This window comes from Natator depressus, chromosome 9 (genome assembly GCF_965152275.1).
Source record: "Natator depressus isolate rNatDep1 chromosome 9, rNatDep2.hap1, whole genome shotgun sequence".
In the NCBI taxonomy this organism is placed as follows: Eukaryota; Metazoa; Chordata; order Testudines; family Cheloniidae; genus Natator; species Natator depressus.
Genome location: NC_134242.1, coordinates 18,867,008 through 18,884,610, shown reverse-complemented (window position 1 = coordinate 18,884,610; position 17,603 = coordinate 18,867,008). Strand labels below are relative to the sequence as shown.

Here is a 17,603-nt window from a genome sequence, read left to right as displayed (position 1 = left end):
AGATTTTCCTCTTTGTGCTTCAGTACCTAATAAACATATTTATAAGGGCTTCCTCCTCCCATTCTCTTTCTGGAATTATAAAATGGCTCCACTATGCCTCACATTGCCAGGGATTCCTCTCCCCTAAATCATGTTCCCTTCCAATCTGGCTTCTGCCCTCTTGACTAGACCAAAGCCACCTGACTAAGATGACTAGTGTCTTGCACTAGCTAAATGATAGGGGTGATTCTGTGTCCTTATTATCTTTAATCTATCTGCTGCTTGCAACACCACTGATCACTCTCCTCTTCCAGCTCCTTTTCCCTTACACTTTGGTGATACTGTGCTATCCTAGTTCTTGTCCTTCCTTTATGACTTAATGTGTCTTCTCATCCTCTCTGTCTCTTGGTATCCCACAGGGTTCTTTCTTCTGTCTCCTCCTTGCTGAACAATCTCTCTTTAGATCATCTCATTGACACCAAGAGTTTCAACCATATTATGAAGATGGTTGAAATATTGCTTTCCATTTCTGTCCAATCTCACACCTGCAGTCTGTCAGATAGCTCCTTCTGTATGTCCTTGTCTTTCCTTCTAACTCTTCTTCATTTCCTCTTTTCTCAACCCAGATGGACAGCTGTGCATCTACCAAACTTATAGAGTCTCATCTTTTTAACTCTCACTCTCCTTCTGCTCCCACAATTTATATATAGATATAGATATGTATCTAATATTTCTTCTTGTATAATCTTGTCACAGTCTATCTTTTTGTCTCTCTTCCCATTAACAGAGTGGGTGAAATTTTTTCCTAATGGAATGTTTTTCTGATAGAAAATTCTCTTAGTTGAAACTGAAAATTTCCAAGGAAATGTGTCAATTTTAGTGAAATTTCCTTTAAAAACACATTGAAATTAAGCTTTTTTGATAAGGTTGAAATGAAACATTTCAAGTTTTTCATTTCAAAATGTTACTTTATATTATATTATAAATAATAATATAAAATAGTCAAACTCAGAACACTTCTACAGACCTGAAGCAAAATTAGTTTGGAAATTTCATTTCATGGGAAATTTTTAATTTTTTTGTTTTCTTTCCAATTTGGAATGAAAACTTAATTTTGAAATGTCAGACTTTGAGGAAATTGAGGAAAGGAAATTTCCTAGTTTTGAACAACTTTACCCATTGCTAAAAGTCTTGCCCATACCTTAGTCATCTTTTGTCTTAATTATTGTGGCCACGTCCTTTCCAGCCTCCTTGCTTCCCTTCCTGCAGTAGTGTGAGGAGAGTTCAGTACCTCTCACATAAACGTTGATCATGCCACTGACTCTCCTGGTGGCAAAACACTTCTTGACTGGACAAGTGCTGCCAATCCATTCTGCCTTTATGACCTCAAGCATTCTTATACTTTCAGTCATCCCGCTGGGGTACTGAGTTATTGCCAGATCTTGTCTTCACCACTGTTGACACTCCATTTTCCATCTCTCAGCATACATTTGTTAACCTCCCACACTCTCAGCAATGTCCTATTTTAATGGTGATAGCAGGGCTAAAGATTGCAGTGGCCAAATTGAAGAAATGGAAGAGATGGAACTTTTGGCATGCCATTTGGGACTGCTTCAGAGCAACCATATGAACCAAAAGATCCTTCTTCATTAAAACAGGATTCGTTCTGGTCATGGGTGGTTTAACTTACATCTTTACCATTGCAGCTTCTTCATCTCCCTGTTCTGCCTCTGTGGAGCTCAAGAACAAACAGTATGCCATTTGGTTATGGACTGCTCTCTTTATCATCTTGATGATGGATGGATGTGATTTATGTCTCCGGGTGCTGTTGCTCTGATGGAGTGGCTGCATCACTTACCCAATATCTAATTAATTCTTTGTGCCATCAGAAGCCATACACCAGAAGAAGCTTTCCTACTCGCCTGATAAAGGCATCTTTCTCTTCCGTGGCTCCAACAATGTGTCTTCCCATATATCCCTAAACACACGTGAATTACTCCATTGTCTTCCTACCATATTTTGCATTTGGTTCAAACTCCTTGATCTCACCTACATTTTTCTGTCATCTATATGGCAGAAAAAAGGCTACATGAGGGCTCGATCTGCCAATATGGACCATGCCATTTGTCTCTAGATCAGAAGGTGAAGGTTTCATGACAAGGCATGGGTTTCTTCTTTGAAAAGGGCTGAAACCATAAGCTCCAGTCCAACAATCTCTGGGCTATGTTTAAATATGCTTTGAATCCTGGGCCCATGAACCCCTGAATTTTGTGCAAATCCATATCTGAATCAGAGTTTTGTGGCTCATACGTCTATCTTTCTATGAATGTACGTAGCCCTCATTGCAGTAGTATCTATGGCCCATGCTTAGTTTGTTTCCACAAGCTAATTTCCTACTCTTTGTCCAGAGTGTTGGGAAGGTAAAAACTGAGTTTCTAAATTTTCTGTTTTCTACGATATATGTTACTTTCTACACAACTAAGTCTTGGATCTTTAGTTCAGTCTGCTGTCTAGACTCAAGATGAGGCTTCTGTTTTTGTTCTCACTGTTATGAAACTACTCCCTGTAAGTATAGTGTGATAAATTGGTAAGAAAAGCACTGACATTTGTCATATGTCCACCACAGGAACATCGGGGAAGACTATAATAACCATGTAAGATCCTTCACAGCTTTAACAATCAAAGCCACACAGGTTCCCCTAAAACATAGGAGTGAATATTTCAAAGGCTTGTTTTTTTTGTTTTGTTTTTAAAAAGCTTCAAAAGATTTGTTTAACCATTTGTGAAAACAGTGAGACAAATTTTGCAAGTTTCTTTTTATAGGAGACATTTTTCACAAAGCGTTAAAATATTATATTTATATGTTCTACTACTTTCTTACTTGAGCTTTTGTCTCATCTGATTTCTGTCTCCTTGTCAATTTTCCTTCACTCGTGTCTAGAAAAATACACTGAATAAACATAATGAATAAAAGAATGCAAAAGACATAACCTAGCAACAACTGATTTGGGATGCCATATATTTTTTCCATGATAAATAAAGCCTCATCTTACTAGAAGGTAGCAGAACATTCAGCTGACTATGATTAATAGTACTAGTTAGTGTCACTCATTTGCTTCCAAAAGCTTTCTGAAGAGCAGCAAAAGTGGCAAAGAAAAATGAGAATAACAAATGTGTCTGTCATCATGGACCTCACTTAAAATAAAACATACAGGGAAAACTCCCAGATAAAGCCACCAAAAACCTCAATCCATATTGACTATGTCTTCATGTCTGAACATAGATAGATATACAGAGCCTAATATCCAGATCCCATCTTTTTCAAGGAGTCTTATTCCACTGGTGACTTGATTGGGTCTTCATCAAGCACAACTTGGCTGAATCCATTCTGCTGAGCTCTGCTAGGTGCAGGCCTGAAAGGGGTACCCATTCAAGTCTCAGTCTGGCTGAGGCCTGGTTCAGACCCTGGTCTTAGGGCTGCTCTGAACTAGGTCCAGCTGCAAATGGTCCCAAGTAACAATAGAAACAATAGCAACTGAGTCAGGATAAGTGAAATATTATTTAAAACAAAAATAAATGAATTATGATTTTGTTCTGGAGCTACCATCTTCCCCCAATCCAGTTATTTTCTTATTTCTTTACAAAGAAGAAACAAAAGCTCTTTCTCTACTCCAGCCAGGAGAGTGGGCTTTTTTTTTAGGGAAACCAAAAACAATGTTGTCTCCTACTTGCTCAAAGTTGTGGAGAAAGATATTCCCTAAAATTAAGTTTATGAAACTAGAAATGCTCTGAGTGAACTACAGCATTTGAAAAACATGGAAGAATCTGACCCAATGCTCCAGTTCAGCCTATTAAAAGCTGAAATGACTAATGCAATAGCAAAAAGCTGCAGGTGACAGTGAATGTAAGTAAAAAATAGGTAGGGCTTTGACTTCCATTCACTGGAATCTTATTGACAGTTTAGTAATATTTACCTTTCTCTGCCCTTTAAAGAGCATTAGTTGTGAGCCTGGTGCTGATGACATATTGTTCAACAGAGGCCACTCCTAAGTATGTGCACTTTCTGCTTCAATAAAAAGAATTCAGTTTGAAAGCAAAAAGGTTGCTGGAAAATACAACTGTTCACCTGTCAATAAACTTCAGATGAAAAAACATCAGAGATACAATAAAAGGCACATAGTTATTGAAAGATAAAAGCACTCGAGTTACATCATAAAGGCCAATAACTCTCTGGGTTTTCCAAGGAAACAAAAATGCTGAATATTAGAATGTGGCTCCTGTAGACAGAGTGTATATCAGACCATGTTATCTTTATTCATCACCAACATTTCCTTGTGGACCCTTGCCCAATTCATACCCTAGTCAGTGTTTTCCAAGGATATTTATCTGGTCTCCTCTTGCTTTGGAGTGCTCAATGGGTTGGAGAGCCATAGCAGCCAGATAAAGGTGCTCTGATGTCATGTGCTTGCACAGACCAGAAGCATGTAGAATAATTCAGGGAGTACTGAGGGAATGGATTATACAAAATAGCATTCCTTATCCCTGTTTTTTTCCCCCACAAGTATCATGCACTTTCCTCTCAGAGATCAGATGTTAGTAGGTATGCAATTGGTTGGTATCTTGCCCAGGTTGCTAATGCAACTGGCCACAACCCAGGATGGTGGGGTCTCTGTGTTGCATACTAGCCTGCTCCATGATCTTATTGCTCAGGATTGTATACTGCCTGGATTCTCCAGTTGGAGGAAAAGACCTTTTAAACCCTCATCCTACTCCTAGCATACGGCACAAAAGCAGTCATAATTTTGCCCTTAATCTTCATGCAAAGCACTTAGGAAAGATTTCTAGGGAAATGGTCACAACAACAGAACAATATTTGTATCAACAAAATGACAGAGAGCTATTGTTCTATTAAAAAAAAATCCAGCTGTCAAAAGATTCTTTTCATCAGTAAAATTCAGTATCATCCTAGTATGAGAGGGTTAATCTCAAACTGTATCCTGCTCTCGAACTATTCACACAATCACCACTGATGTGGCTGAGTAGTAGGAAAAAGAAAATATAAAATGATACCTATTTTACCAACACAAGAGCAAAGAGGCCACTTTGTTATAAGATAGACTTTGGACTTAACTCTTTTAGGTAAAGAATGGTGGCTTCTGTTTGAACTACCGTAGTGAAGACATCAGAAGTTGTGAGAAATCTTTTTCATTATCATGTGAGATAATTTAGAAATGTACTCAGATTACATGGAATCTATTCAAAGATGGATTTATTCTGAATTTTTAGCAAGATAGCAAATAAATATTTTCAAAATAACTCTTATTTTTAGCAAAATTGGGCTAAAGAGGAGGCATTTGGATTAGATCTGGATTAGGCTCAGGCTAAGATTTGAGTACCAGGCTGAAGGCCAAATCAGAGTGTAGGTTTGGATTGCATTTGCAGTCCTGGAAGTCTTGCAAGATACCCTGGAGATTTTGTCCCAAAATGGAAGAAATCTAAGTAAATCAGCTGATAGCATGAGATTTCTATTCCCTTGAGTCAAGCAGCACTGGAAAATACAGATCCCTGGGTAATTATTGAAAATTATGCAAATCTATGGTCTTGATGCAATTTTCAATGGAGGAGAGTTCATAAAGAGCTCACCCTATTGGACACCAATTATTGCTCTTCTTGGCAGACTCATAAGAGAGACCATGGACTGAACTACTTGCTCACCCTTAGAGATGTCCTTTCAGATCAGGGTTGAGGTACACTGGCATACAGTGTAGAGAAGTCTGCACTACAGTTGCTCATATTGCATCTGTGGATAAATAGAGGAGTTCAGTCTCCCGGGCAATCAATCCTGTACCACTCAAAAGCATGAAAGGCAAAACTGGGTGCCTAAAGATCAGTACCTCAACATATAATTTGCATCCTAAAATCAGGCCATTTCCTTAGGGTCCTAAATAGGAATTTTGGTGTGTAACTTTAGACATCCAACTTTGAATATTTTGGCCAAAATTATCTAACCGGTTTGTTTCTGGCTCTTAGTGTCTTACCATCGACAAGAGTACTGTTTCCTGCATCCTGATTAAAAAAAAACAGAAAATCCTAATCCCTGAGAGTGTCTCCTGGCAAAGTGGCCAGTCATGATTGACACCTTTATTTTTAGTGAGGTTGCCAGATAAAAGTGCCTACAGACTTGGAAAATTGAAGCAACTGTCTTGTGTAAAACATTCATTGGTCTTGGAAAACATCAGGCCAGTTGACAGCCCTATTTTATTTAGCAAACAAAAGAATCAAGGATTTATATATCACTAGGGTACGTTTTGAAGGAATCATTTGTCTTTTGTTGATAACTTTTTTTTTCTGGTTTTACATGACATCAGGTATTTCTTGAGAATGGAAGACGGCTCCTTTAGGGTCATTGAACCTGCCTGTTTCATAATGAACACCCTTAATCCCAGCACTCATGTCTGGATGAAAAATATAGGGCCAAACTGCAAGCTCAAAGAGAACCCATGAGGAACATGCAGTTACAAGCCACAGCACTGAAGGCTAAATGAAGCACTCTGTCCTTTCTGAGGTAAGTTGAGCCACCTCAAAATTACCTCCAAGTGTAAAGTCATTGAGACAAAAAAAAAATCTTTCAGCTTTTGCTGAGTTTTTAATATCTCTTTTCATATGCAGGCTTCTGTTTCCTTCCTCGTGCTTTGGTATTAGTGCACATTAGAATATTAGGTCAAACGCCCGCAGTAATAACTGTGCTGTATAATCATTCTGATTTTCATCTTTTTGGCCCAGTTTTCTCCTCTGGTACTCAATGGCAAAGGCACTTTTGCCCCCTATATACTTACCCTTTTATTGCACTAGAATTTACTATGCACAATATGTCAAATGCAAGGAGTATTTGTATTTTTTATGAATCTGTAGCGTGTGTTCAGACATGTCAGGAAGAGGGGAGGCATACTCTACTCCTGATAATTTTTAGAATCAATTTGATCCACTTATTCTAAACTATGGGCAGTGTACATTGGTTAGAGCCATGTGTTTGTTTATGAAGTGAGTGGCATCTAACAGATTAACTCAGTAGAAAACATACCAATGTGATTGTTTTGCTGGGGATTAGAATTGCATAGATGTATTATCTACCATAAATAGTCATGTTTTCATTACTTGTGGTAGAAGCAGATACTGAGTATTTTCTGTTTGCTGTGGAAACCACTTGAAATACTATCTACCAGCTAATCTAATTATAGTCCAAATGATAATCAGACTAGATGACAAGACTATTGGCTGACAGTCTTTCACAAATTTAAACTTGCACACACACACCTTAAGTTGCCTAATTTTAGCTTGCACTGTGCCCTTATCTCTGTAACTTCATCTTACCAAGCAGATATTGAGAAACAGGAAACTATGTATTATACCTCTGAAACTATGCTAATACCAAAAGCACACATCTAAATATGGCTCTGCAAAATCTCTATGAAAAGAGAAGCTCATTTGTAAAACAAATAAATGTTTCGATTTAAATTGAAACTTCTACACTTTTAGATATAGTTGTGGTGGCTACAGCATTGTCATTATCTGCAATTTCCTGCAGGATAGGTTTGTAAAAGCTGTAGAATCTAGTGGAGATCCCTAATTCAGTGCATTTTCTTAATTCCTGTTGAAAGGTCTGATCTCCACTGGTTTCAGAGTGCTATGGATATTGGATCCATCCTTAACCCTTAAGCAGAAAGGATTACCAAGTTTTAGCTGACCTCACTGTATAGGCTCCATAGCAGCAATTTATTGCAAAAAATTAATGCATAAATGACAGTAAAGCATCAAATGCATTCCTTTTCTAAAATGCAGCCCAACGTTAAAAAATTACTCAATGCAAGCACATTTTATTGCTTAAAATGCGTAGTGCCTCAATGCTAATGAAAAGAGTTCTTAGATTAAAATAATTTTTCAGTAATATAAAACTTAGATTAAAATACTATTCATTTGAAGAGTTTATCTGCGGTGTATGCCAGAATTCAGAGAGATGGCAAATATGTAGTATCTTAATTCCTTTTATAATGCTCATCAAGTACCATCAAGAAAGCCCCCACTCAAGCCTGCTAAAGGAATAGACTGGCTAAATGAATTATTTTTTCCATCCATGTAGCCAAATAATTACACCTCTTAAACGGAAAATCTATTAAAGGAATGATGCATTTAAACAAACTGTTAGTTCCCCTCAACATGTAATGTAAAATGAATACAAAACTAGGCCTATTAAATACAGTTCACCAAATCAATTTTTACCATTCTTATCATTCATGAAATAATACTGCCCTCTTAAATACCTTATAAACACATAATCGACTCAAAAGAATAGTTTGGGTGAGAAATGTGAGACAACAGTTTCTGAACATGAATTTGTTTCTAAGTAAGCAATAAGACCAAAGAGGAAAGGTCCTAACAGTTTGCAGAGGACAAAGATTGGGGGAGTGGTAAATAATGAAGAAAGGTCCCAGATTCAATGTAAAGTCATACATACACCTTGGAACAAAGAATGCAGGTCTGTCTTGGGAAGCAGTGACTCTGAAAAGGACATGGGGTCATGGTGAATAATCAACTAAACATGAGCTCCCAATGTGATGTTATGGCCAAAAGAGCTAATGTAATTCTTGACTATATAAACAATTCACAAAGGATGTTGCTAAGTAGGAGAGAGTTCAGAGAAGGGTCATTAGCATGATTAAAGGATTGGGAAAATATGCTATATTGTGAAAGACTCCATGAGCACAGCCTGTTTAGTTTAACAAAGAGAAGGTTAAGGGGTTAAGGGGATCATAGTCTATAGGTATTTAAATGGAGAACAGAAATAGATAGTAAAAGGCTCTTCAATTTAATAGATAAAGGTAAAACAAGACCCAATGGCTGGAAATTGAAACTAGACAAATTCAGACTAAAAATAAGGCAGACATTTTTAGAAGTGAGACTAATTTACCAATGGAACAACTTACCAAGGGTTGTGATGGTTCTCCATCACTGACAATTTGAAAACAAGATTGGATAATTTTTCTAAATTATATGGTATAGTTCAAAGTGAAATTAATTCATGGAAGTACTATGGCATCTGTTATGTATGAGATCAGACTAGATGACAACAGTGGTCTACTCTGGCTTGTAAGCTATGAATCTATGAATGAAAAATGGTTAGGGCATGATCCAAAGTTGAAGTCAATGGGAATTTTTTTATTGACCTCAGTGTGTTTTGTATGGGGGCATAAATGAGTTTAAGGAAATAGCCATGCCAGAAGCCAGTTACTGTGAGGATAAAAAAATATAGATAAAGTTATTTCTTTTTAATGTGCGGATAAGTTAAATACTGAAGTGTGCATTGCCATGGATACAGTTTTCTATTTACAATATGGGGTTTTTTTTCCTTAGTAGATATGGATAAAGTAACCAGAAGGCAGGTCAATTCTGAACGTACCACTAAAGCAATGGTTTTCAAACTTTTTAGGTTGCATATCCCTTTCAAATAATGTAGTCTACCATATATACCCATCTGAGATAGGGTCATAATATACCTGTGAAAACAGAAAAAAAGAAAGGTATGTAAGGCATGACGTGATCCATTGTCTGCCATTACAGAATTTTTCTCGCATACCCCTGATGAGAGCTCACATACCCCTAGTGGTATACATATCCAAGTTTGAAAACCACTGCACTAGAGTTATAACATTAAGACTAACTCTGTACGGATCTACTAATCGCTATCGTTAGTGTAAATGTCTTCAAACCTAAAGAATATTTCTATGGCGACTGTAGAAGCCTTATGCAGATCCACTAATACAGACACCTTTCCCCACCATATGGGGACAATAGGTGTTATAGACACTATTCCAGTCTATATGCTGGAACAGAAGCTGGGTACACAGCTTGAGGGGGTTGGATTCCCTCCCCCAATCCCACTTAGTGCCGCACATAAAATTTTGTTCTTTGGGTTTTGTGGTAAATTTCAATCTCAAGGTGAGTCATACTTAAGTCAACCAGAGTTTTGCCATTGACCATTACGTTTTTGAAGCTTGAAATGCTTGCCTTCATTTGCAACAGCTGCTGCCATAAGTGGGCAGCAGATGATTAACAACTTTGAAGGGTACACAACATTTTCTTAAACTCATATGATATTGTCAGCTGCATTTCAACAGTTTATTTGACTGAGATGCTATTTTTTTTATCAATAATAAAAGAGAAGTCCCAGCTAGCTGGACGATTAATCCTTCTTCACAGTCCTCACTAGCCTCCGGAACACAATCAACAGAATCAGTATTTTTAGTTTGTGCATCTGACATAAAAATCAACGAGCAAAAGTTAAACTTACCCAGTTTTCGCAAAACTTGCCCAGTATCTCAATATGGATCTACTCAAGATTTGTTCAGCTTTGGTATAATTAACTCTTCTCTCTAGAGGTAATCCAAATACAAACTCAATCTCATAACCATGCATTACTCCCATCCATTCTGGCCAAGCAAGTTTTGAGGACCGATGTTCAAAGAAGTAGAAGAATACATTATTTCCTAGTTGAGCAAAAAAATTTGTGAACTCCATTACAGGACATATGATATTGTAATCCCCAATAATGTCATCCATAGCATCACGATAATTGTCAGGGTTCTGCTCATCTTCCCAGTCTGTGTAGTGAAAAATGATTGATTCCACCCCAAGTTCACTTGCTTCTGGAAAGGACAGACTTAAACCTACTTGAAATTCTGTTTTATTGATCAGGCTATCATTATCTTTGCTGAAACCAGGTGCCCCATACACTAGAAAAGCTGTCCCTTCATCTTTGTTAACTCCCACTAAGAGTTGGGTTTGTTTAAAGAGCCCATGCTGGATCAATGTTTGTGGCATTTCAGTGAGAAAGTCACCATCAACTATGGGACAGAAATACATTTTTAAAAGAGAGTTGTGTGTTAAAACAGAAACTTCATTCTCAAGGACATCATGGGGATCCTTGTTTCGGAGACAGAGAATTATGTCTGTCTCATTGCTACCAGAGCAGCTGAGTAATTTAGCTAAAGTCAAAGTTCTCTTCCTTGCCTCAGAATGTGTTAGTGTGGCCCAGGGGGCATTAGCAGAACCACTTTGCATGATGGCTCTTGTGAAAAGAGGATGGCTTTCGGAAGAAAGGATATGGTAGCTAACGGAAGCAGCCCCGGCACTCTCTCCAAATAAAGTCACACTTCTAGAATTGCCACCAAAGATGGCTATGTTCTCCTGGACCCACTGAAGTGCTAACCTTTGATCAAATAAACCTGCATTTCCTGGAGCTTCCTGGTTTCCAGGTAAAGCCAAGAATCCTAGTGCCCCTGTTCTATAGTTCACTGAAACTACAATGACTCTTTCAACACGTGCCAGAAATTTGCCATCATAGACAGGTAAAGAGGATGTCCCTGATTGAAATCCACCCCCATAAATCCATACCATGACAGTTGCATTTTTGGGTTTTGGAGAAGGAACCCATACATTGAGGTATAAGCAGTCTTCACTAAGGTTAGTGTTTGGATTCCACATCTCTGACCCGGGGAATCCAGGGAAAGTTTTATCTATATTCTGATAACAAGAGTTTGCATGTTTTGTGGCATCCCAAATCTCTGTCCACTTGTTGCGGGGCTCTGGTTTTTTGAATCGTAGTCTACCAAGTGGTGGCTCTCCATAAGGAATTCCCAGAAAGGCTGTCACAGTTCCCCCAAGTACAGGCAAGTGAATCCCTCTTACTTTTCCTTTCTTAGTGGTAACTATAACGTCGTCTTCAGGTAGCACCTTCCTGACAAACATATACAGTAGAAGAAACCACATCAGAAATCTTGTGCAGACACTTGTCCCATTGCTGCATGTCATCATTCCTGAAATAAAATAAAAATGAAGTTTAGGAGCATGCATTTTAACGTATCAGTACAAGGGCCAAACCTTGCTGCATGCAGAAGGCATGTGGAAGACCCCAAAGGCACTGAAACTGGGGTGGTTCTGCTGCACAGAGCAACAGAGCAGATTTTAGCCATGGCTTGTCCTTGGCTACACTTGCTGCTGAATCATATTCAGTAACGATTTCACTTCACCCCGTTCTGACATGGTTTTCCAGCAATGGGTAAATTTTATAGTCTAGAGTCAGACAATGTTTTTGGATCATAATCCTGCTTTCTCTCCTCACATTGGCATAGATGTCCCTATATACAGAGGGGATAGACATGGAGAGGATCCACAGGGACTTTGCTGCCCCTAAGTGCTCCACAACAGTTCTGTCCACCACAGCATGGAAGGAGGTAGGAGGTTGAGGGCTAGGTAGGGGTGGGCGAAAGAGAGGAAGGTATATTGCCAGTGAGTTTGTGACTATATGAACCATTAGCCATATGCCCAATGCAGCAGGTGTCTTGTATGGCATCACAGTAAAAGTCACCAGAAGTAGCCATACATAGGTTGCTTTGCTAAGGAGTATCTGTTTTCGTCCCACAAACACTATTTCATTTGGTTTAGCACACAAAAATATGCTCTTCAGGCCTTTTCATAATATTTACCTTTGTAAATTGGTGCTAGTACATGAGAAGAACATCATGCAAAACATAATGCATGATTAGAAATTATTCTGGCAGTGGTTACTTTTCTAATTCATACTATCCCGTAAACAGAGAGAGCTAGTAACAATGTGCACAATCTTAAGGATATCGAGGAAACTCTTACTAGAACTATGGGACAAAATTCAGCCCATGTAGCAATTTCTTCACAAATAAACAGACACATTATTAACCCCAAAAAAGCAGCTTCTCTCATTTGAATTAGAATTTTCTCCACTTGTGGGGGTATTCAGATCTCTATTTTTGTTTCAGGGACCATGTGAAACTGTAGATATTGAACCATGTATTTATGATACAGAACCCAAGTGGGTTGAAATGCAATAGCAAAACATCAAAATAACTTCGCTATAAACTGAACAGTACTGCCTGGGAATTGGAGGTGTTTTTCATAAGTCTGTACTTCAATTGATTTGTATGTCTGTAATACTCTATAACTTCAGTTCTTGTATGTATTCACATACATAGTTATGCCAAAATCATGAACAAATAAATGTTTTATAGACATTGTTCGCCATAACAATTAACATTATTGTTGTTGCTGAGATTGTATATTTATTCGGGCAGGGACTATATTTTTTCTTTATTTTTGCAGTGCTTGGTACAGTCCTTGATTGGGGCCTCTAGGTGCTGGTAATTCTAGGCATTTAGACCCTGATTAGGTAAAGTACTTAATCATGTGCTTATGCATGTGCGTAGCCCCATTGATCTTAGTCATTTAAAGTTGGACTTACTAACTCTGTTATAAAAACATTCTCTTCCTCTCAAAAGCCAAATGTCAAAAAAGAAGAAAACCCTCATTTGGCCCAATCCTATAGTTTGTTTCAGTGAATATATTCAACAAAGCCTGTCTTCTCTTTTTGTTCTCCCCCCCCGCCCCCCGCTTCTGTCCTGTTGTAAGTAGCATATTCAGCACTGCCACTTTAAATAGTTCATTCTTTGTTAATGAGCAGCACTTCTCTCCTTACAAGGAGTGAGGCTAATTTCTGTGGAAAGTATAGCTGAATGCCTGATCTAAGAACACTTAATTTGTTTGTTTATTGTTGGAAAGTTGAGGGTGAATAGAAAAAATGGGGAAGTTTCTTGTTAAATGACAGATTTCAGAGTAACAGCCGTGTTAGTCTGTAATCGTAAAAAGAAAAGGAGTACTTGTGGCACCTTAGAGACTAACCAATTTATTTGAGCATAAGCTTTCGTGAGCTACAGCTCACTTCATCGGATGCATATGAAGTGAGCTGTAGCTCACGAAAGCTTATGCTCAAATAAATTGGTTAGTCTCTAAGGTGCCACAAGTACTCCTTTTCTTCTTTCTTGTTAAAGTGATTCCTAAATATGAGATAGAATCAAAGTAACTCAGAGAGATAAATTATCACAGACAATATTTCACACTTGCGTTAAACGCATGAGCAAATAAAAATCTATAGTACACAGATGATCTATTGTGGAAAAAGATGTAAAGCAATAGAATCTTTTACGTAGAAGCTTCTCAGTGTGATTCATAAAGATAAAGGGCTAAAGGGCTTTATCCAACAATAACCAAACCTTAAGATTTACTTACCTAGAATCCTGCAAACACACCCATGCTAAACTTTACTGGTGTGAGCAGCCTCAGACCAACAGAATTACTTCAACTGTTTGCAGAATCAGGGATTTAGTGCACCAAGCTGCAGTCCTTAGGCAAAATAAAATCACTTACTACTTTGTACATCAGTTTACCCACCCATTCAAAGGTTACAGTGAGAGCTCCTATCTTTGTAAAGCACTTTAAAGAGCTACAAATGAAAAATGTTCTATAGGGGTTAAGGATTATGCATGAGTCAAATCCTGGTTGTATTACTTTTAAGTTAATTCATGAATTAAGTGATCAGGAGATTGCATCGGTATTGGGCTAAGGACCTAGCAGCATAGGAAGTCAGCAATTATCCAATATACAGTAAACTGGATAAGGAGGGTAATTTTTAAAACAATCCAATATGTCACACTGAAAGCAAGCATTTAACGTAGCATTTAAAGTGCTATCTGGAACTGTAAAAGATTGAAATAATCAATGGTAATATTATAGGCATAAGAAAAGTGAAATTATAATAATAAATCATAAAGGGGAGATGTGAACATCAGGAATATGGGGTTCATGCAGAACCTTTAGACTCTCTATATATATACATATATATACACACACACACACACACACACACTAAAAAACTAATAGAGACAAAAGTAAAAATCAGCAAATATAAAACAGACCCTGAACTTTTGATCCACAATCCTAAAATGTTTTAGCTATTAATGCAAATGTTAAAGAAACAGTTAAAGTAAAAAATTCAACACTGTACATGTTATAATTGGCTCTCCAATGAGCTATCTGATCATTTTAATGAGCAAATGAAATAAGTCAAACTTTGGGAAAAGTATAAAACTTCTACACTGCTAAATGAAAGCATGGTAGTTTCAAGTAATGTTTCCTGCTAATAGTGACAAAATTAGCAATTGAAAGGTATGCTACTGCACTTGGTGGTGAAATATTACATTTTGTAATAATTTTAATGTTGCATTAAAACAAAGTCAGCAACATAAAACACACTGAGCTAAATAAATATGACTTGATTATTACTACAAGCATAAAAGAGGTCAGAAGATTGCTTTAGCCTGCCACCCTTAACCAAGTAGAGATATGTCATTTACTATATTTGTATATTTTAAAAAGTTGCTTCTGTATTTGTTTTATCCAATAAAAATTTAAAAGAATATACTTTTGTATTCTTATTCAGTGAGGGAATATAATTTATTTCAAAGATTATTTTCTCTCCTTGCAAATCTTTACCCAACCAAGAAATCTATGCACAAGGCTACGTAATCTCTATTTAAATAGAAAAGATGGTTGAATTAATAAATGATTTATTGCTTAGTTCAATTTACTTAGCCCAGAATCCCTTGAATAATACCAAGGTCTGATACACATGCCTGCTTACTTGTTCCATCAGTTCCATTTGCAGAGCAGAGTGAGTATCTCCAACAGAGCAACAAATGGTCAGAACATAACATTTTAAAAGATCAGAATCCCCATACAAATTGAGTTTAACTGGCATAGAAACATGCAAATAGAGAATCACTTACCCCAGTTTGTATAACAAAGACTACAAAGTTTTTAAAAGAGTCAAGATCTTTGTATACTTCAGTGAAAAGCAGTGTTCGGCTGCTACTTTAAGCCTGTAAATTGGACAGTACTGACATTATAATCAACTGTTTCTGTCAGAAAGCTCGCGAGAGTTGGCAACAGCAACTTGATCTGTAGGCAGCTGTTCTTTAGTATCTGACATCTGTTCAAAGGGTAATGGTATAGTTGTAGAAATGCTTCAGAATTATACCAGTTTTGATTAAATCAAGCATTAGATTGTATTGGAAAGAGAAAAATAAAATTATCCTTAATACAAGGCTACAACTTTATAACAAATCAGACTACAAAACACAACAGCAGAAGTATAAATCTTGCTTCTTTTTTGTTTTTCTTTCATGAAGAACTATTCCTACTTGTATTTTTTTCTCTTTTGCAAAAGTTCAAGATTTCTATAACGATCTGGCAAAATACTGAAAATATCTTTCCAGCCCAGGTCAATTGGCTATTTCCACTACAAATAGTGGAAGGAGAGAAAATGAGAACATTTTATACAGATATACCAGCAAGCAACAACAATCAATTGTATTAACTGAATTTGATTGTCTAATAGAGCTAGTCATAAAATTTTCTACAAAACAGTTTTCCATCAGAAAATGCAGTTTAATCAAAACCAAAATATTTCACAAAATTGTGTTTATTTTGACAAAAATGGAGTTAGACAAAATTGTTTCCATTCTGATTTGGAATACAAGCAAATTCTGAAATGCTGGAATTTCCTGTGAAATGGAAGTTCTGAGTTTTGATTGGCTCTGCTGTCAAATGCCCATTGTACAATACTGTATCTTCTCATTCTAATTTTAGTTTTAAAAAAATGTATACTTTCCTGGCCTTATTCTACACAGTATCACTGTTTCAACTGGAGAAATAAGACATTAACAGGACTGGGAGGTATTTATGGTGGCGCCATCTGTCTTTTGCTTGTTTGTCACTTTTAAATTTATTATTATTTATATTATGGACGGCACCTAGAAACATCAACTGAGATCAGGAGTTTCAGGATCCTTTTGTGCTAGGCACTGTACAGACACAGAATAAGAGGCAGTCCCTATCTCAGTCTAAATAAATAAGAGACACGGGGTGGGAAGAAGGAAGGATTATACATTATTAACCCCATTTTACAGATGGGAAACAGAGGCACACAGCGATTAAGGGATTTACCTAAGGTCACACAGTGAACCTATGGCAGAGCCAAAAATTAAAGCCAGATCTCCTGAGTACCACTCAAGTGCCTTAACCACAACACCATCCTTTGGCTCTGTGTCCATGCTGCTATCTCACCCAACTTTCTCTGGCACTGCTCTGAAGGAAGACCTCAGACTTTTACATGCCGTCAACTACTACAAAGACAGCCAGCTTCATTCTGGACAGCACAGAACTTTGTCGCCTTTGAGAGCTCAAGGCAATACATTTCCCTGGATAGAATGATCAAACTAGAGTTCTATTTTGATTAGAAAAAAAATACAATATTGGCAATTACAGAACAGATAGAAAGCACAAATAAAAAGTTAAAATATTAAGCTTATACTCTTTAATGTGAAGACAGAGAAAATTCTAGAAAAAAATCATGATAAATGGGATTTTTCATAGTGAGGATTTACCATGTATCGTTCAGGTTCACGTGTCTGTTAGGCATACTCTTGGGACGTGCCCTTGCGATAATGTATCATCAATCTGAACCCAAATCTCTGTTATACATCCCTGGAACTTTAGTGTGAAAGTGTCAAAGATGCACACTCATTTTCGATTAAAGCTTCTCAACCTAGATTCTGAGCTCAGTTACACAAGTATAAATCCCAAGTATTGCAACAGATTTACACTGGAGTAAGGGAGAGAGGATCGTAAACTTTTATTTTGAA

General features: G+C 37.3%; 1 protein-coding gene across 2 annotated transcripts in view; it reads right to left on the bottom strand.

The window, feature by feature from the left end:
* The window catches only part of BCHE (butyrylcholinesterase), a 48,531-nt gene extending 32,707 nt beyond the window's left edge, over window positions 1–15,824 (bottom strand). Inside the window, exons 1-3 of one of the 2 annotated variants that reach the window (XM_074963629.1) lie at window positions 15,687–15,824; window positions 14,131–14,244; window positions 10,325–11,849 (exon numbers count right to left, since the gene is read on the bottom strand). In XM_074963629.1, the coding sequence (XP_074819730.1) occupies window positions 10,325–11,847 (1,523 nt within the window). In that variant the 5' untranslated portion in view covers window positions 11,848–11,849; window positions 14,131–14,244; window positions 15,687–15,824. The remainder of the gene's footprint in view (window positions 1–10,324; window positions 11,850–14,130; window positions 14,245–15,686) is intronic. The other variant, XM_074963628.1, reaches the window with a different exon arrangement.
* Between the last annotated feature and the right edge of the window lie 1,779 nt (window positions 15,825–17,603).